The sequence below is a fragment of the Bos taurus genome, chromosome 19, assembly GCF_002263795.3.
Source record: "Bos taurus isolate L1 Dominette 01449 registration number 42190680 breed Hereford chromosome 19, ARS-UCD2.0, whole genome shotgun sequence".
NCBI lineage: Eukaryota > Metazoa > Chordata > Mammalia > Artiodactyla > Bovidae > Bos > Bos taurus.
In genome coordinates, this window is record NC_037346.1 from 8875083 (window position 1) to 8894055 (window position 18973).

At 46.4% G+C, this 18973-nt stretch overlaps 1 protein-coding gene across 2 annotated transcripts; it reads left to right on the plus strand.

Annotated features, from left to right (window-relative positions):
* The first annotated feature begins 277 nt into the window (after positions 1–277).
* DYNLL2 (dynein light chain LC8-type 2) lies at positions 278–18144 on the plus strand. 2 transcript variants are annotated; one of them, XM_024980356.2, is made up of 3 exons: positions 278–368; positions 13914–14052; positions 16114–18144. In XM_024980356.2, exons 2-3 carry the CDS (start codon positions 13921–13923, stop codon positions 16249–16251), a joined length of 270 nt encoding a protein of 89 aa, XP_024836124.1. In that variant the 5' UTR covers positions 278–368; positions 13914–13920; the 3' UTR covers positions 16252–18144.
* The last annotated feature ends 829 nt before the right edge of the window (positions 18145–18973 follow it).

Below are 18973 nucleotides of genomic sequence, written 5' to 3' on the forward strand. Positions count from 1 at the left end.
TTATACCAGGCTTGGAAATATACCAGGCTCTGGACTCCTTTTATCTGAAAGAGAAATAAACTATCTTGTTTGGGCCATTTTACTTAGAGTTTTCCCTCTACTCATGGCTGGAGCTAATTTTAATGAAAATAACTAAATGGAGATGTCCAATGGACAGATCTGATGGGTCTAAATAAGCAGAGAGACCTGAGAAATCTCCCAATCCATATTTGGTCCTTGAAGCCATGGTAACCTATGAGATCTCCAAGGAAGAATGGTCTTGTGAGATGAAGAAAAGTTCTAGAACAGAACTTTGAGGAACACCAGCACTTAGGATGGGCAGAGGAAGAGGAGCCTGCTGAGGAGACTGAAAAGGAGCCACCAGACAGGTAGGAAGAAAATCAGGGAAGAGCTGCTGTATGGAAGCATAGGGGGGAGAGAGTCCCCAGGATGGGGTGACGAACAGGGGTAAAGACCGCCGTCTCTGCTTGCCCCTCCAGGTGAGGAAGGCATCAGAGATCCCAAATAAACCAACCTAGATGTCTGCTGCGGTCTCCAGCTTCAATAAAGGCTGGACATGTCATCCTTCAGCGCGATACCCTTCAGTGGGCTCCATGCAGCTTAAAGACACAGTTCTAGTTTCTGGAGCACATCCTTTGTTGTTGTTGGCGTTTAGTTGCTAAGTTGTGTCCGACTCTTTCTCGACCCCATGGACTGTGGCCTGCTAGACTCCTCTGTCCATGGGATTTCCAGGCAAGAATACTGGAGTGGGTTGTCATTTCCTGATCCAGGGATTGAAGCTGTCTCCTGCACTGGCAGGAGGATTTTTTTTTTTTTTTTAAATCTCTGAGCCACCAAGGAAGCCCAGCACATCCTTCAGGCTCCTCCAAAGTCTGGCCCTAGCTTTTCTGTCCGGCCTGTCCTTTCCCCAGCACAGTCTGTCCATGTCAGGCCTGGCTTCCTACCACTCCCTGCCTTGGCACATGTGCTTCTCTGGACTGAAGAACCTTCCTTCCTTCCCTCCCCCTACAAATCCTGTCATGCTTCAGGACTTACCTTAAATGCCAGCTCTTCTGTTCCCTGACTCTTCTAGGCTGGTCAATTGCTCTCCTCCAACCCCAGGCCCCTGGGAGCATTTTCATCACTCTCAATCACAGCCCTCATGGTAGTCTGCTGCTGCTGCTGCTAAGTCGCTTCAGTCGGGTCCGACTCTGTGCGACCCCATAGATGGCGGCCCACCAGGCTCCCCCGTCCCTGGGAGTCTCCAGGCAAGAACACTGGAGTGGGTTGCCATTTCCTTCTCCAATGCATGAAAGGGAAAAGTGAAAGTGAAGTCGCTCAGTCGTGTCCGACTCTTCGTGACCCCATGGTCTGAAGCCTACCAGGCTCCTCCATCCATGCGATTTTGCAGGCAAGAGGACTGGAGTGGGGTGCCATTGCCTTCTCCATCATGGTAGTCTAGCTTGTGTTAAAGCTGGCTGTGTCCGTGTGTGCCGCCTCAACTAGACGGTGACGTTGGACAGCCTGAGGCTGCTTCTGGCTTCTCATCCCTGTGCCTCTTGGTGCTTTCCATGGAGCTCATTACAGATGTTTAAAAAATGCTTATGGATTTAATGGAACTGTTGTCCCTCACACAGCCCCCAGATAACAATGCAGTCTCTGTCTTCTCTGTCATGTTACTCTGGGGATGATAAGGGGGACACCAAAATAGACAGCATCCTGATTTAAGAAGGAAATAGTGAAGGAGTTGAGTTTGAATCTAGCCATTCAAAGGAAGGGTCCCGGTCTGAGTTTATGCTGACCTAAGCAGCTTGTGTCATCTGGGTGCTCAAGAATCACCTTATTAACAGAAAGGCAATAGAAAAAATTAGTGAAAATAAAAGTTGGTTCTTTGGGACTTCCCTGGTGGTCTGGTGGCTAGGACTCTAAGCTCCTAATGCGAGGGACCTGGGTTTCATCCCTGGTCAGGGAACTAGATCCCACATGTTACAAGTAGGAGTTCGCATGCCACAAATAAAAGTGTGCATTCTGCAAATAAAGATTCTGAGTGCTGCATCTAAGGCACAGCTAACTAAGTAAATAAATAGTTTTTAAAAAGTTGGTTCTTTGAAAAGATGAACAAAATTGACAAATCTTTAGCTAGACTGACCAAGAAAAAAAAAAAAAAAGACTCACATTACCAAAACCAGGAGTGAAAAAAGAGACCTTAGAGAAATAAAAATGATTATACAGGAACACTATGACTAAGTTTAGACTAAATGAGATAACATATATAAGTGGACTAATTCTCTGAAAAACACAAACTATCGAAACCGCTTCAAGAAGTAGATAGTCTGAATAGACCTAGAACAAGTAAAGGGGTTGTATTAGTGTTCTCAAGTCTTAGTCACACAGTCGTGTCTGGCTCTCTGTGCCCCCACAGACTGTAGCCCACCAGACTCCTCTGTCCATGGAATTCTCCAAGCAAGGATATTGGAGTGGGTTGCCATTTCCTTCTCCAGGGGATCTTCCCAACACAGGGATTGAACTCTGGTGTCCTGTGTTACAGGCACAGTCTTTACCATTTGAACCACCAGGAAAGCCCTCAAAACCCTGCAGTATTTTCAAAACCTTCCACAAAGAAAAGTCCAGGCTTAGATGGCTTCACTGGTAAATTCTACCAAATGTTTAATTAATGACAATCCTTCACACTCTTACAAAAAATAGAATAGGAAGGAACACTTCCAACTCATACCATGAGTCTAGTATTATTCAGATATCAAAACCAGACAATGATACCATAAGAAAACTATATTATCAATATCATGAATATAGATACAAAAATCCTCAACAAAATACTAGCAAAATGAAGCCAGCAACATATGAAAAGGATTACATGTTATGACCAAATGGGATTTATCTTAGGAGTGCAATATTGGTTTAATATTTGAAAATCAATGTAATACACCATATTAATACATTAAAGGAACCAAATCATATGATCATCTCAACAGATGCAAAACAAGTATTTGGAAAAACTCAATACCATTTCATGATAAAAATACTCAAAAAACCTAGGAATAGAAGTGAACTTCCTTAACTTGACAAAGAACATCTAGAAAAACTCCACATCTAACATTAGACTTAAGGGTGAAAGATGAAAGTTTTCCCCCTGAGATCAGGAACAAGTCAAAGATGTCTGCCCTCACCAATTCTATTCAACACTGCACTGAAAATTCTAGCTAGGAACTTTGGCAAGAAAAAGGAACAAAAGGCACTCAGGTTGGACAGAAAGAGGTAATACTATCTCTATTCATAGATGATATGATCTTGTATACAGAAAATTCCAAAGAAAATACACATACATACAAACTTTTAAGGATTAATAAACAAGATCAGCAAGGTTGCAGAATACAAAATATAATAAATGAAAACCAATTGTATTTCTATACACTGCTGCTGCTGCTGCTGCTAAGTCACTTCAGTCGTGTCCGACTCTGTGCGACCCCAGAGACGGCAGCCCACCAGGCTCCCCCGTCCCTAGGATTCTCCAGGCAAGAACACTGGAATGGGTTGCCATTTCCTTCTCCAATGCATGAAAGTGAAAAGTGAAAGTGAAGTCACTCAGTCGTGTACAACTCTTAGTGACCCCATGGACTGCAGCCCACCAGGCTCCTCCGTCCATGGGATTTTCCAGGCAAGGGTACTGGAGTGGGGTGCCATCGCCTTCTCCATTTCTATGCACTAGCAATGAACAACTGGAACATGAAATTAAGAAAAAATTTGATTTACAACATTAAAAAGAGTGAAATATTTAGGAATATATGTATGAAAATAAGTATAAGATATACACAATGAAAATTATAACACATTATTGAAAGAATTAAAGAAGACCTAATAAATGGAAAGAAATACTGTGTTTGTGAATCAGAAAACTTAATATTGTTAAGATAGCAATACTCCCCAAATTGATCTATGATACAACACAATCTCTATCAAAATCCCAGCTGTTTTATTTTTTTACAGAAATTGGTAATCTGGTCCTAAAAGTCTTATGGAAATGAAAGGGACCTAGATTAAACAAAGAATCTTGAAAAAGATGAGCAAAGTTGGAAGACTTACACAAACAGATTTCACAACTTCCTGCTAAGCTACAGTAATGAAGACAGTGTGGTACTGGCATAAGGATCTATAGCCCAATGGAAAAGAAACGACAGTCCAGAAATAAGCTCTTTTATTTATGGTCAACTGATCTTTGACCATTTAGTGATGAAAGAATAGTCTCTTCCATTAAAGATGTGGGACAATTAGATAGCCACATGCAAAACAATGTAGTTAGACCCTGTCACACGATACAGAAAAATTAACTCAAAATGGATCATTCTAAAACTCTTAGAAGGAAACACAGGACACATCTTTGTGATCTTGGGTTAGGCAGTGATTTCTTGGGTGTGACATTGCAAGCACAAGGGACAAAAGTAAAAATAGGTAAACTGGTCTTCATCAAAATTAAAAACAATATAGCTTCAAAGGTCACTATCAAGAAAGTGAAAATACAGTTCAGAGAATGGGAGAAAATATTTGTGAACCATGTCTCTCTGTAAGATGAGAACTCCTGCAACTCAACAATAAAAAAAAAAATTTTTTTTAAATGAGCAAAGGATCTGAATAGACATTTCTCCAAAGAAAATACACATTGCAAATAAACACGACAAGATGCTCAACATCTATTCAAGGAAATACAAATGAAAAACCACAATGATACCACTTCACACACACTAGGCCAGCTGTAATAAAAAAGATAATAAAAGGTGTTGGTGAAGATGTAGAGAAATCACAATTCTTCACACAGTGCTTGTAGGAATACAAAATGGTGCAGCTTTAAAAAATAGTATGACCATTTCTCAAAAAGTGAAGTATAGAGAGTTGCCACGTGTGCTGTGTGCTAAGATGCTTCAGTTGTGTCTGACTCTTTGTGATCCTAAGGGCTGTAGCCCACCATGTGGTCTCCTCCATCCACGGGCTTCTCCAGCAAGAATACTGGGATGAGTTGCTGTGCCCTCCTTCAGGGTATCTCCTGACCCAGGTGTTCAATCCACATCTCTTATGTGTCTTGTATTGGGAGATGGGTTGTGCCACCTGGGAAGCCCCATAAAACCCAGCTATTCTACACTTAGGTGTATATCCAAGAGAATTGAAAATATATACCAATACAAAACTTATACATGAATGTTTACAGAGGCATTATTTATAGCAGCTAAAAAGTGGAAAATAACCCAACTGATGAATTGGTAAACAAAATATAGTATGCTCATACAATGAGGTTTTAACCAGCCATAAAAAGAATGAAGTAGAGTCATGCTATACCATGGATGTATGTTGAAAACTCTATACAAAGTAAAATAAGACAGTTACAAAAGGCCATAACCATGTATTTTATGATTCTGTTTATATGAAACGTCATTATTAGAAGTTTATATGAAATGTCCAGGCAAATCCATAGAGATGGAAAGTAAATTAGTAGGGATTGGGAGAAAAAGGAGGCAGGATTGTCAATGAGTATGGGGTTTCTCTTTGGGGTGGTGAAAATTCTCTAAAATTAGATGGTGGCAATGGTTGCATAGCTCTATGAATAAAATAAAACCTACCAAATTGTGCAATTTTAAAAGGTGAATTTTATGGTATATGAACTATAAAATATGTTTGTGTATACACACACACACACACACATATACATATACATTACTGTGTTTAAATGTAAGGTATGCCTCCATTTCCTGGTGAGAAGGTTAAATTTTTTTCCAACTGGAATATGCCATAATATGCCTGACAAGACAAGATTTTCTTCTTCAAAATTGTCCTCAGAAAAGAAGGCAAAGTTGTACAGGTCTCATGTTTTAGAGCTCCTCTCACCATTTCCCACCTCACTCTAAGGGATTTAGGGTGAGAAAGCACAATGTATGTTTTTGTAACAGTGGGGATGAGGATCCCCCTCATAAATAACATTGGTTCTCATTCTTTTTAAAAAATTCATTTAATTAAAAATAAAAAAAAAAATTGGCTGTACAGGATCTCTGTTGCAGTATGGCATGTGGGATTTTAGTTCCCCAGCCAGGGACTGAACTGGTGTCCCCTGCATTGGAAGGCAGATTCTTAACCACTGGACCACCAGGGAAGTCCTCCCTAGCTCCCACTCTTGAGGCTCTCCGTGGTTTCTGCTCACCCAGTACCTACTCTCTTGGCTCTTGTAAATGCATGTAGATTTTCCTCTCAGCTATCCCCCCATCCATCTCAGAAGGTCTGTCAGGCTGCATGGTCAACAGGTGGACTTATGACTCAATCTACCCAATCAGATGCCCTTCTTTGGGAATTTGGATCAAGTGTGGGGTGATTCAAAGAAAAACCCGGTGATTTGCAACAACTGGTCTGCCCTGAGGAGACAGTTCCAGGGCTCCAGGTCCCTAGAGTCAGGGGAGGTATTCAGGTCCTGCTATTTTCTTCAGGGGTTTCTTGTACCCAAGAACCCTAACTTGGCCTTTTGGATATTCAATAGCTGACACATTCCATACCATTGTCTTAGTTCTTCCACAGCAGGGGCAGGATTCCTTAGGACTGTCCAGACAATGAAGGAAAAATTGGTGGTTTCCTTATGATTTAGTGATTTCCTAAATCATAAGGAAACCATTACTTCCATTGGAGCATCTTTTTCTTGGTTCCTTCTTGGTGACCATCTGCTTTAATATTTTAACTGAAGCTCTAAACATTAATTGACTCTTAGCTATATGAAGTTGCTTTGTTAGTTGAAGGAATAAAAGGCAAACAAAATCATATCCCACCTTTGGTGGGTGGTGTGAATGTAGAGAAATGCTCTTTGAATTCAGACTACATGGATAGACAGAAAGAATAGGAAAGAAGCATTTAAACTTAACCTGAGGTAGAGGCTCTTAGCCTGAGAAATTTCTTCCATCCACAGGGAAGATGCCCCCTGGAATAGGGCATTGAAACAAGAGAATCAGACTTTGGGGCTGACAGGGACCTTACAGAAATGACCTGACTAGAGCCAAGTTGGGCTTAAGACTTTGTCTTTGACTCCTAGTCCAGTGTTCACCTCTTCAGTTCCCAGTCATGTGGCTGACCTTGGCTGGCTCCTCTAAGTTTCAGGGGACTGGGGAGGAGGAGGGGTAATATCTGGGGCTTGGCAAATGGTTGCCTAGGGAAGTATGTCTTGCAAGGCCACCCAAGAAACCAGCAAATTCCAGTAGTTCTAGTTGGATTGTTTTCCTTAGGTTTCCCCAGTGGGGACTTGGCAGAAGGAACTGGGACCAGACTTTGCATGGCAATATGGTATGTGTTTTTGTTCCCACCCTTCTTCTCCATCCTCCTGGAGTCCTTGAAGCAAGTCAATAGCAAAAGGGCTTGGTGAAATGATCTCTGTCACTGCCATGGTCTCTTCCCTGTAGGTGACCCAGTCAGCTGGAGTGAGAGAGCCTTGATGGTCTTTACCTAACAGTATAAGGATATCATGCAAATAACCAGAGAATGTGAGAAGGAAATCAATTCAGAAACCAGGCTTGGAGTTTCCCCAGGGCTGACAATGACTTACCTTAGCTCGCAACTTGCACTGGGCAGTAAGGGCCCAGTGTAAATAGAATGCATTACTGGTTCTAAGGAAAGAGACAGAAGAGCCCGGACAAGGTTCTTTGGGTGGAGAAGAGATGAAATGTGCCCTTCCAAGCTGTACTTTTCAGTCATTAATGGGCATGATCAGTTTAACTAATACCTATACAGAGAATTTCCCGTGTAGGGGGAAATTCCCCTACATCTGGGTGTAGGGGAAGCCACAGGCAACAGCTGACAGTGTTACTAGAGCCTGAAGAAGGAGATGGGAAGTGTGGGGAGATAAGGCAGAGAGGCTGGGGTTCGTTTGTTGGGGGTGGGGAACGAAGGGAGAGGAGGGGAAGTAAGTTATGGGAAAGAACAGGGTCTTTTTTTCTGAGCAGGGAAGAGGGAAGTACCTGGGAGATTCACATTTTAGATAGGTCACTGCCTCTGCATGTGGATTTGGGGAGGAAGAGTCAAGAATGCGGGCAGGGAACCTACTGAAAGTGATGATGAGTGTCAGTTGCAGGGTGTACACAATGAGAATGAGGCACTCCTGATGAAAGGGACATGGACTGGAGAAATGGCCAGGAGGTGAGGGATGATGGAGATGGAGAGGTGGTAGGGAAATCAGGTGGGCTTGCAGGTTTCTGAGGTGGTTGATAGGGCCAGGAACTGAGGGAAGAAACACAGGAAAGGGAAGTACATCTGGAAGAGAGATGTTGATGATGGCTAACATTTATTAAATACTTATATGGACCAGGCATTGTGCCAAGAGTTTTTCATGCATCTTCTCATAACTCTATAAAGTAGGTATTATTCTTGATTATAGATGAGGAAAATGAAACTTTGAGATGTTAAATGGGTTGGGTAGATCTGCACAGCTGATTGTGTGGTGGAGAGAGTTTAAAATCCAGGCATTCTGGCTCCAGGGCCAATGTTCTTAATGACCAGGCAGGATATATGTGTATGCGAAGAGTCCAAAGAGCCTGTGGGGCACCCACAGTGGAGGTCTGGAATTTAGGGACCTGCCATCAAGACTTAGATCATGGTGTAAACTACTTAAGTTGACCACAGTCCCCTTAAGTTAAAGAAGCAGCTAACGGGTAAGGGGCTCACAGATATGAGGAAAACATACGTCCCAGATGATATTTAAATCTGAAGACATGGCTCTGCTATCCGGCAACAGAAAACTGGACAATTATGAACCCGTAGTGGTATCAAATAGAAATGTCCACCAAGTTAAGCAGAAACATTAATTATAATAGTTACTATGCTGTATAGTAATTACCCTAAACAGTAAGCACTTTACATAAATAGTAGTAATTAGTATAGCACAAGTTTCCAAAACTGTGTCCTATGGAATAGTTCCTGGAGATGTTAATAAAAAATGTCTGGATAAACAAGGTCTTTGGAGTCAGATAAGCTTAGGAAATGCTGGTATAATTGAAATAGGGCACCCAATGCCTAGTTTATAGTTTTATCTTTTCTCTGTCAGGATAGTGGAAAAGCTTAAAGTGTAGGCACTGGCAACAGGCAGCCTGGGGTTAAATACTGCCTCTGACCAGCTAGGTAATTTGGGGCAAGTTGCTGAACTTCTCTGAGGTAATTTCCTCCTGACTATATATGCCCCACCCCCCATTCATTCACACTGAGGCTGACATCAGAATACCCTTGGTGTGAGGGGCTACCACAGGTCTTGGCTGTTTCTTTGAAATCTGATTGAGGTTGAAGATGATAGAACAGGTTGCAAAAGCGGGAGTGAAAGGGGATTATTTTCCACGTTCCCCCTGACTCGTAATGAACACTAAATTATGATGCGCCAAAGAGTAGGCGAGGGCCAGAAAAAGTCCAATTTCCTGACCATGGTTTGGGGCAATGAAGGGAAACTGATAGGAATGAATGGAAGCTTCTTAATCACACTGTGTGGCCCAAATGCTTGGCTCCCAATAAAGACGCTCTGTTTTCCCTGATAGCTCAGCAGTAAAGAATCCGCCTGACAATGTAGTAGACTCGGTTCAATCCCTGGGTCAGGAAGATCCCCTGGAGAAGGAAATGGCAACTCACTGCAATATTCTTGCCTGGGAAATCCCACGGATAGAGGAACCTGACTGGCTACAGTCCATGGGGTTACAAGAGTCAGAAACCACTAACCGCCTAAATAACAACAAAAGACCCTCACCACCCCCTTAAGTAGACACTTCCTTTGTGAAGCAGGTGGACGGGATAAGAGCAGCTGTTTCTCGCTCTCCTTTGGCGGTGGGCGGGTGGCCTGGAGGGGCACGCATTCTCCCAGTGTGCACAGGTATTTTACACACCCACCCACAAACACCAGGGGGACTGCTGCCTACAAGCATCACTTTTCAGCCTAGAGGCCAGGTCTGGGCCTGAACCGTGGTGGTATGGCAAGGGCTTCCCCTTTCTCTGTTCCTTGTTTATAAGATGAGGAATATGGATAGGGTGAATTTTAAGAGTCCTGGCAGTCCTGATGTACTTCGGTTTTTACCTCTAGGAGGTACTATTCACTCTCCCTCCGGTACCGTCTAACCAGATGGTTAGGGCGGACTGACCAAAAATGGCTTACTTTCATTATTTTCCATGGGCCTGTGTATCGAAGACAAACCTCCCCTCTCACAAGTGTGCGTAGGGTCTGCATCCGTTGCTTTCGAAGCTCAACAGCAGCTGGAGTCCCAGCTGGGAGCTTAGGTCCCGAGGCCTTAAGACTCGGGAACAAAGAGCAGGAGGGAAGAGGCCTTCCCAGAAAGTGCGGGGAGGGGAGCCCTGGGGCAGTTTATGGCTTTACCTCTCCTTAGTGCTGGCTGTCCTCTCCTTCCCACAGTTTTGGGGGGAGGGAAGGAGTCCTGTTTTCCTTAAAGCTTATGACTTCACCTCCTTCCCTTCCTCTTTCAAAGGTCAGGGTCTCTACCCCTTTCCCATCTGCTCCCAGCCTTTGAAATCTCCATCCCACTCTTTCCTTTTATTCTTCTTAGGACTGGGGTCTTGACGCCCCTCCCTCTTTTTCCATCACTTTGAACCTTGCCTCTTTATTCCTTTTTAGGCCTGGCCTCTCCAGCCCTGGGTAGAGGGGTCTGCATACTTCTTTTTTCTCTTCTGAAGGCCGCGTCTCCCTCCCCCAACTCTTTCCTGCTCCCCTTCCCCACCCCCTCCCTCCGCCCCGAGGCATTGTGGGAGGAAACAAGATGTGGGGCGAGAGCGGCGCGGGGAGAAGCCCGCAGTGCGGGGCCGGGCGGGCCCAGCCAATGGGGAGCGCGGACGGCGGCGCGCGCGGCGGGGGGGCGGGGGCGGGGCGCTATTTCAGTGGGGACCGCGCGTCGGCAGAGCAGCGGCAGAGCAGAGCGGAGCTGCGAGGTGCCAGCGCGGAGCAGACGGGTCGGCGGGCGCGAGGCGGAGCGCGGGCGGCCAGGAAAGCTCTAGGGCGGACGGCGGCGGCGCGAGCGCTCGGTCCGGGCCTGCGGGAGCCGGAGACCGCGGCGGCGGCGGCTGCTGCCGGAGGCGAAGGGACACCGCCCTGCCCGCGCTCTGCCTCAGGCCATCGCTGCTCCCCCGGGGCCCCGCGAGAACTCGCCTCTGTGAAGGTGAGCGGTGGGTGGGGGCGCCCCGGGGCGGTGGCCCGACGCGCTAGGTTCGGCCGCGAGGCCTGGAGGAGGTCCGGCTTCGGCATGACGCCCCCGTCGCCTCTCCGGCCCAGGGTTGCGCCACCCTGTACCTTCACGACCTCGGGGCGCGGCCGGGGCCACCGGCTGCCGATGTGCGGCCTCCAGCCCCCCGGGATCTTTCTGCGCGCACAGAGGCCCTGGTGTCGGGGCCGAGGGAGATCGGCGGAGCGGGCTCGGGCGTGACGCGGCTCCTCCCGCCGCCACCCTCTGGGGCGTCCTTCCTGCAGCGAGGACGCCCCGTCACTCCGGCGCTGCTCCAGGCCGGGCGGGGGAGGGCGGCCGGCCGGCCGGGTGGAGGTGGCGGGGAGGATGCTTTCTCATCGCCCAGGTGCCGGCCTTCGGGACTGCAGCCCTCTGGAGGATGGGGTAGTGGAGGGAGACAGCCCCTTGGGGTTCCGAAGGGAGGAAATACGAGCGTTGTACGTGTTGGGGGCTGGGGAGGGCGGGTCGTGTCGTTCGAAAGCTTGGCCTTTTTGTCGCAAGGCTGGTAATAGAGGAGGGAGAGCTGTCCTGGAGTGCCCTCTGCTTTTCAGGGGAGCCTCTGGGTCGTGACTGAGGCAGCTGGCCTGGGGCCCTCTGGTCATCCTTCAGTCTGGAGGCCCAGGTCCCTAGCATTTTTTTTTCTACCAGGGGGAGGGGCTACGTTGGCCCCTCCCTTCCCTTTTTCTCCCTGGCACCTTGGACAGGGGAGGCTGGGGCAAGGCCTCACCTCTCTGACGCCTGGGGGGCCAGGGGTGAAGAATCGTGGCATTGTAGTCACAAGACCAACATTATGTAACTGCAGGCTCTCCTGGAGGGTAAGGTAGCTTTTAATCACTGTGACAAAGTTGTTCCTTTGGACTTTTGAGGATGAGGCAGTGGAGCAGGTTAGCTTGCTGGGAAAAGGGATGCTGATTTCATACTTGAACCGGGCCGCACTCCCACCCTTGGATCTGTAAACAGTGCCCCCTTCTGAGTGGTAGCCACCAGGTGACACTAGTTTTGGTCACACTTACTGAGCCTTAGAATATTCTCTGTGTTGCTGTTGTACCTTTGCTCAAACCCATTGAAGGTGCCACATTTATTTCAACCATTGTTTTTTTAAAAAGGATGCTGATTTGCCTCAGGTCATAATGGCTAGGGCTAGAACTGGATTCTCCTGACCTCTTCTTCAGCCCCAGGTGGTATTCACAGACTCCTCTTGAGGCTCTTGACTTTTTTCTCTCAGGAGTGTGGGAGCAGAGGGCGCTGGGGCACTAACCCATTGCTCTGCCACTTCTTGCTGAAGTGGAACCAGCCCTACTTAATTTGCCAGTGCGAGACAGAGGTATCCTGGATGCACTAAAGGGCTGCCTGGTTAGCAGCTGGCATGCATGCATCCTTTGCATCTGGTGCGGGCTGAGTAGTCATGAATTCTGCTTTCCTTTCCGCCCATCCAACCCACAGGTTAGTGTGGACTCAGATCAAGGTGTCCTGGAATGATACCAGGGATCTCTCCTTGAGCAGACAGGTTCCTGTGTAGCTTTGTATCAGATAGGGCTGAAACAGCAGCATCTTTTGCCCACTGGGCTGATCGCAGAGTGGTGCTTTGGGGAATAGTACCTGGGAGGTGGGATATAGATTTTTGCTGTAGGGACTGTGGTCAAGGACAGAGGACAGGAGTTTGCAGCTCATCTCTGTTCCTGCAAAGCACCTCACATGCCATAGACTGCTAGGCAGGCCCTTGCCAGCCCACTTGGAATTTCTGTTTTCCTAAGGAGGGAACATGCAAGGTCTGCCCTGGAACTTTGATTGCTGTAGGGTGAATGCAGTGGCTTAGATGGCAGGGTTATGAAGCAGTGCAGTTAAAATAATAATTCTTTACCTTTGTCTCTGTCACCATTGCACATTGGTAGCCTAGGACTTAGCAGTCTTCTATTTGAAGGGCTAGATAATAAATATTTTAGGCATTACAAGCCATATCATCTCTTGCAACTGCTCAACTCTGCCATTGTTCTGCCATTGTAGGGTATTTCTATAAAGCTATGTAAAGCGGGTGGTGGGCTGAATCTGGTTAATGGGACACACCACTGTGTAGACTGCCCTTGTTTGCACTGTTCTCATATAACCTCATTTTAATTCTTATAGCAACTCCTGATAGAGAGCTATCTTCATTGCTAAAATGGAAGTAATCAAATGCAGAAAGGCTGAGTGACTTATTCAAGGACCAGACCTAATTCATCTTCCTACTGTGATGCCAATAATATAATAATGGTCATTAAATCAGGGCTTATTATGTTCAGGTGTTATATCACCTGGTTTGCCCTCAGGTTAACTCAAGTCCCCATTTTAAGATGATAAAGCACAAAGGTTAAGTAACTTGCCCAAGGATACAACTGGTAGCTGGTATATTGTGGTATTTTGGCTGTTCATGCTGTTCAGAATACTAGAAATAGATAAATTGAGAGTTAGAAAAGCCTCATTTTACATACAAAAACTGACGACTTATGTCTCTTTAACTATTTATCTTGTATTTCCCAGACTTAGCAACCTCATCTCTGCTAAAATCTTACGATGTCCCTCTTATAATGCTTCATGTCTATGTTTTCTGTTGCCCTTACCTTTTGTGCTGGTTTCTTCCGCTGAGGCCCCACACCCAGCTGTTCCTGTTCATTGCCCGGAGCACGGGGTTGCAGCCTCACCTCTCTGCTTCTTCTGCAGTGTCACCATGTCTGACCGGAAGGCAGTGATCAAGAATGCAGACATGTCTGAGGACATGCAACAAGATGCCGTTGACTGTGCCACGCAGGCTATGGAGAAGTACAACATAGAGAAGGACATTGCTGCCTACATCAAGAAGGTGTGCTGGGAGAGCTGTGGCTGGTGGTCGGGGTAGGGATGGATAGCTCACCTATGCCCCAGGGAGGGCTGGAGCTGGGGACATATGAAAGTAGGTGTAGTCCATGCAGACGGAACCCTGGGAACTTGCAAAGCAGGTAAATTGGGGAATGAATCTTATTTACTAGCACGTTCACTTTAAGAGTTCTTAGTAGGAACTGTGCTGGGGTGTGGGTGTGTTTACAGATAATTATGTGACTGCAGAACAACAGGGTGTGAAACTTCAGGATTAAATATAACTGTCCCAATTCAGAACTATTCAAAATGAAGATCAGGGATGTTTGAATGGATAAGATAAGATCATAAATTTTGGGGGAGCTGCATCATTTAAAGTGGGATAGCCGTATAGTCTCATTATGTAGGAGATTTCCTTTTCTTCTCTTTAAAAAGGACCCCTGGTGGTCCACTGGTTAGGACTCAGTGCAGTCACTGCTGTGGCCTGGGTTCAATCCCTGGTCAAGGGACTAAGATCCCACAAGTCGACTTGTGCGCCCCTGCCCTGCATAAAAAAATGGACTCATGTACTAATTACCTTCTCCCTACTTTCTTGAGGAAAGGGTGTGCTTGAATATATATATATATATATATATATATAAAATATATATTTTTTTAATAGATGAGCATTATTGGGGCCATAGATTTAATCCCTGAAAAGTTTCTGAATGAAAGGGTGAATAGATGTAGTTAACATATATATAGCGAGGAAGCAGCTGAGCTAGAGGTGAGAGGTGGTACTCAGGGTCCCTAATTTCCAGTCAGGGTCCACGTACATTGGTGGCATAGTCCCAGTGTGATATTCTCAGCTCTGGTATCCCAAGGATGCCTAAGAGCCATGGCACTATGGTCCATACAGGTGGTATAGTGTCCTTGGGTTTAACAGAGCTCTTTGCTGTCCATGTGTGGTATGAGAAGTGGAAACTGGAGTCCTGAGAGACTTTTTCTGTGTGTGTAGCCAAGGGATGAAGAGCCAGCAAGGCTGCTAGGGGTGCTGGTTCCTTGTTGAGTGATGCCTTTTCTGTTCTTTTCAGGGAGAAAGTGTAGAATCATGGACTCTGGGGAGAATCCTTAGGTTATATTGAGTCCTGCTTTGTTGTTTTGCTTATGGGGAAGCAACTATGGGTCTCCTATGTTACACAGTCTTCAGTCAGGAATAAAGCTCTGTGTGGTGATCCATGCCCTATCCACTGTTTGCCAATACCTTTTGGAGTCATGTGGTATGGGGGCTGTGAGAAAACTAAACAAGTTGTTGGTTGAGCTCCTGGCAGACAGAGTTCCAGGGTTGGCAGCATTGCTGAGCCTGTGGTGGAGGGCTGTTCTCCTTTCACAGTCATGGCAGGATGCATCTAGAACTGAGCCATCTGTTTTCTGCTGGGTTCACAGGGTGCCAGGGCCTGTCTGATTAGGTTCTGAGGATTTCCTCGCTGGCTTTTGATGTTGAACTTAGATCCCTGGGAGAAGTGAGGGAATTGCCTCGATCTTATGACTGAGGCCCTTGTCCGTGCTTACAGCCCACATAGTGCCTGGCACACTGGAGTGCCTTTAAAGCTGGCTTAGACAGAATTGCTTCCTGTTCGGTCCCCATTTTGCTCTAGTGTCTTGGTTTTTGGCATTTGGAAGTGCTAGTTCAGTAGTGTGAAATGTGAGTGGCAAGTCAGAGAGACTTGCTTTTCTCTTTTACTCAATGCTGTGTGACATCACTGGAGTGTTTCTTAATTCTATTGGTTTTTCTGATTCCCTTGCTGAAGAATCGCGGGGTGGGCTTTTGAGTAGGGTAGCTAGAGAGACAAGAGATGTTAGGGGTGTAAAGTTCTAGAGAGAAATAATGGAGCCTTTGTGGTATTATATTATTAATGAAGGAGTGTTCTAGCCAACCTTAGAACCTGAGCTCCTGAAGTTCAGAGAACTGAGGCCGTAGACTGGGGATGGGGTGGGGATGACAGCTAAACCAATCAGACTCTTATTCTGATTTCTCATCCTCCAGCTGTTCTAATCGCCTTTCTTCTCCTTTTTATTCTTCTTTTAGGAATTTGACAAGAAATATAACCCTACCTGGCACTGTATCGTGGGCCGAAATTTTGGCAGCTACGTTACACATGAGACAAAGCACTTCATCTATTTTTACTTGGGTCAAGTTGCAATCCTCCTCTTCAAGTCAGGCTAGGTGGCCACAGTGAAGGTGTCAGTGGCGGCGGCAGCAATGGCAAGCAGGCAGCGTTGCTGGGACTGTTTTGCACTGGGGCCAGCATCAGGATGTCCTCTCCAATGGCTGTGCTACTGCATGGACTGTATACTCGATTTCATGTGTATGTCGCAGTAAACAAAACCAAACTTCTTTCTGTTTAGTTGCCTGGGGAAGAAGGCTGCTTTATGTTTATTTTTCAAGACTTAAATTTTTTTTTTTTTGGTTGTATTGCACTAGGAAATCTCTCCCACTCCTCCCTTTTCTCTTTCTCTCCCTATACAAATAAAAAGCCCTCAAAAAGCCTGTAAGACTAGGAGGGCTGGGGAAAAGAAATAGGTTTCTGGAGGTGGAACTAAAACTGCAGCTGCCTTTTCTGGTGGTGGATGCTGCTTTAGGAGGGCCAGGAAGGCTGCGGGAGGGACAGTGAGGATTGACAAGGAGAGAGGGATAGGACGGAGGGTAGGGGGATGATCTAGTACCAGGGAGAATATTCCACTGAACTGTGATTCCACGGCTTGGGGCAGGGAGTGGGGCTGGATTCTTTAAGGGGCCCTGAGACGTGTTTGTCTGTGGTGTGTGGGAGTGGGGAGCAGACTTGTCTTGCTGTCTTTGTCAGAAGAGTTTGTAAGTAAGGGCTGTGTCTTTGTGGATTATCTTCTTTTATTCTTCCAGCCAGAGCTCATGCTTGGAGGATGTTGAGGGTAGGATTAGCTCGATTTTTTTTGTTTGTTTTCATTCTTCCCTCCTGTCTGCTCCCTGCTTAGCCCTTGGTTTTCTCATTCCTCTGGAGTTCTCTTAGAGCAGCCCCTGTTAGTTGGCTGGCAAGGGAATTTCTGATGACTAGTTCTTAGTTAGGTCTTAGCAATCAAACCAAATCAATGTTTCCCTTGATTTTCCTCTGTGTATATGTGTGTGAATGTGTGTGTGTATCTTGGTTTGGGGTAGAGGGGAGGGAGGGGCAGGACTGTGGAATCTCTCCGGTATATGGGTAGATAAGTGGACCTATGTTAACCTCTGGGGCATCTGTTTTGGGGGTGAGTATGGGTATCACCACCCTCAGCCATCTGGCCTAGACACTGCTTGCCCTATGGCCATCTGCTCCCAGGTGGGCTTTAGGAGGATAGCCCAGGATGAGGTGGCCATGCTACCATCCATTCTGGAGCCTAGTCTCAGTGGTGAGGGAAAGTGACTTTGTGAATGGTGGCAGCCTCTTGTGGGAGGCAGGATGGAAGTGATAAAGGGCTGTTGAGGGGCTTTGGGGGAACTTCAGAGGAGGTCAGTCTTACAGTGGTGAAGCCAGGAATTTGGGGATGGAGCAGGGTCACTAGTGGTAGGAGATTCCAAGGGGAGTGCTAGGGAAATCTTATCTGTGGATCAAAAGGGATGGGGTGGGGGATGGGGTGGGGGGAAAGTCATTGCTGATTGAGCTTTTGATTCTTATAAATTGCATTGAAAACTCTCATGTGTAGGGTTGATGCTGTGGGGGGTTTGGGATCCAGCTCATTCTCTTTTTCTTCCAAGTCCATCCTTGGGGTTGGCGGGGAGGCAGGAGAATGCCCCCTTCCCAAGCCTTTAGTGTGTACTGAGCTTTCTTTTTGATGCTGACAGGGGAGGGTGGGGACTTGGATGGTGAGTGAGTTCCCCATATCAAACCGTTCGGTGGGCACAAAGCTGAGTGCTTGATTTTAGGTTTTATTTTTTTATGAATGTCTAGATCTGTTTCCCTCTGCCCTCCCAGACTTGTGTGGCCAGTTGGAAATGTCTAGTTTGTGTTCATCTCTCCCTCATTTCTGGAGCAGGGGCTGAGACCCCGCCACATCTCCTGTGCTCTGCATCCACGCCTCTTTTGGACATTAAAGGTCGATTGATGCACTTCTGAGCTGTTTGGGTTTCTTTGGGGGTAAAGGGGGGATGGCTTAGTTGGTGGCAGGGGTGCCACACATGGGTGGGGTGGGTATATAGTATGGAGTGGAATGGGGCTAAAGAGATACTGATTGGTCTGAATCCGGTCTTAGTTGGAGGGCCAAGGCTTGGGGCCCTTAAGTGAGGGAAAATAACCAGCAGCACTCACCTACGAGATTTCTTGGGTTATTGGTGGAGATGGTTTGGTGAGCCACATTTTGATTCTTCTGTATGATAGATGTTGAGACCGGAAGACCGTGTCTCAGCTAAATCCTTCTCTAGCCACTTGGGAATGGAGAACCCGAGGGCCTTCATTTCAGCAAGATGGAACCTGAGTAGTTCTCTGACTCCTGGGTTATCTTTTGGCTTGCTTGGGGCTCCTGCCCACATACACCTGGAGAAGTCAGCGGTACTAAGATGCTTCTGAGAGTAGCTGCCCAGGCCAGTGACCCTAAGCCATTTATGTCTAGGCTTATGGCTATAATCCTTGTGGAGGGTGCTAGGGAGCAGAGATGCTTTATACTCATTTCTGTTCTCATTCACTGAGAAACATTTGAGTTTTATACTTGAGCCTAAGATGCTGTTCACAAAGGAGAATAAAACAGCAAAGTTTTCTTTCATGACATGTACATTCTAGTGGACAGAGCTGACATACACAATGAAAAGCCAGTAGTGATAAATAGTAGTAGTGTTAGTCACTCAGGTGTATCTGACTCTTGGCGATTGGTGACCCACAGACTGTAGCCTGTCAGGGTCCTCTAACCATGAGATTCTCTAGGCAAAAATACTGGAATGGATT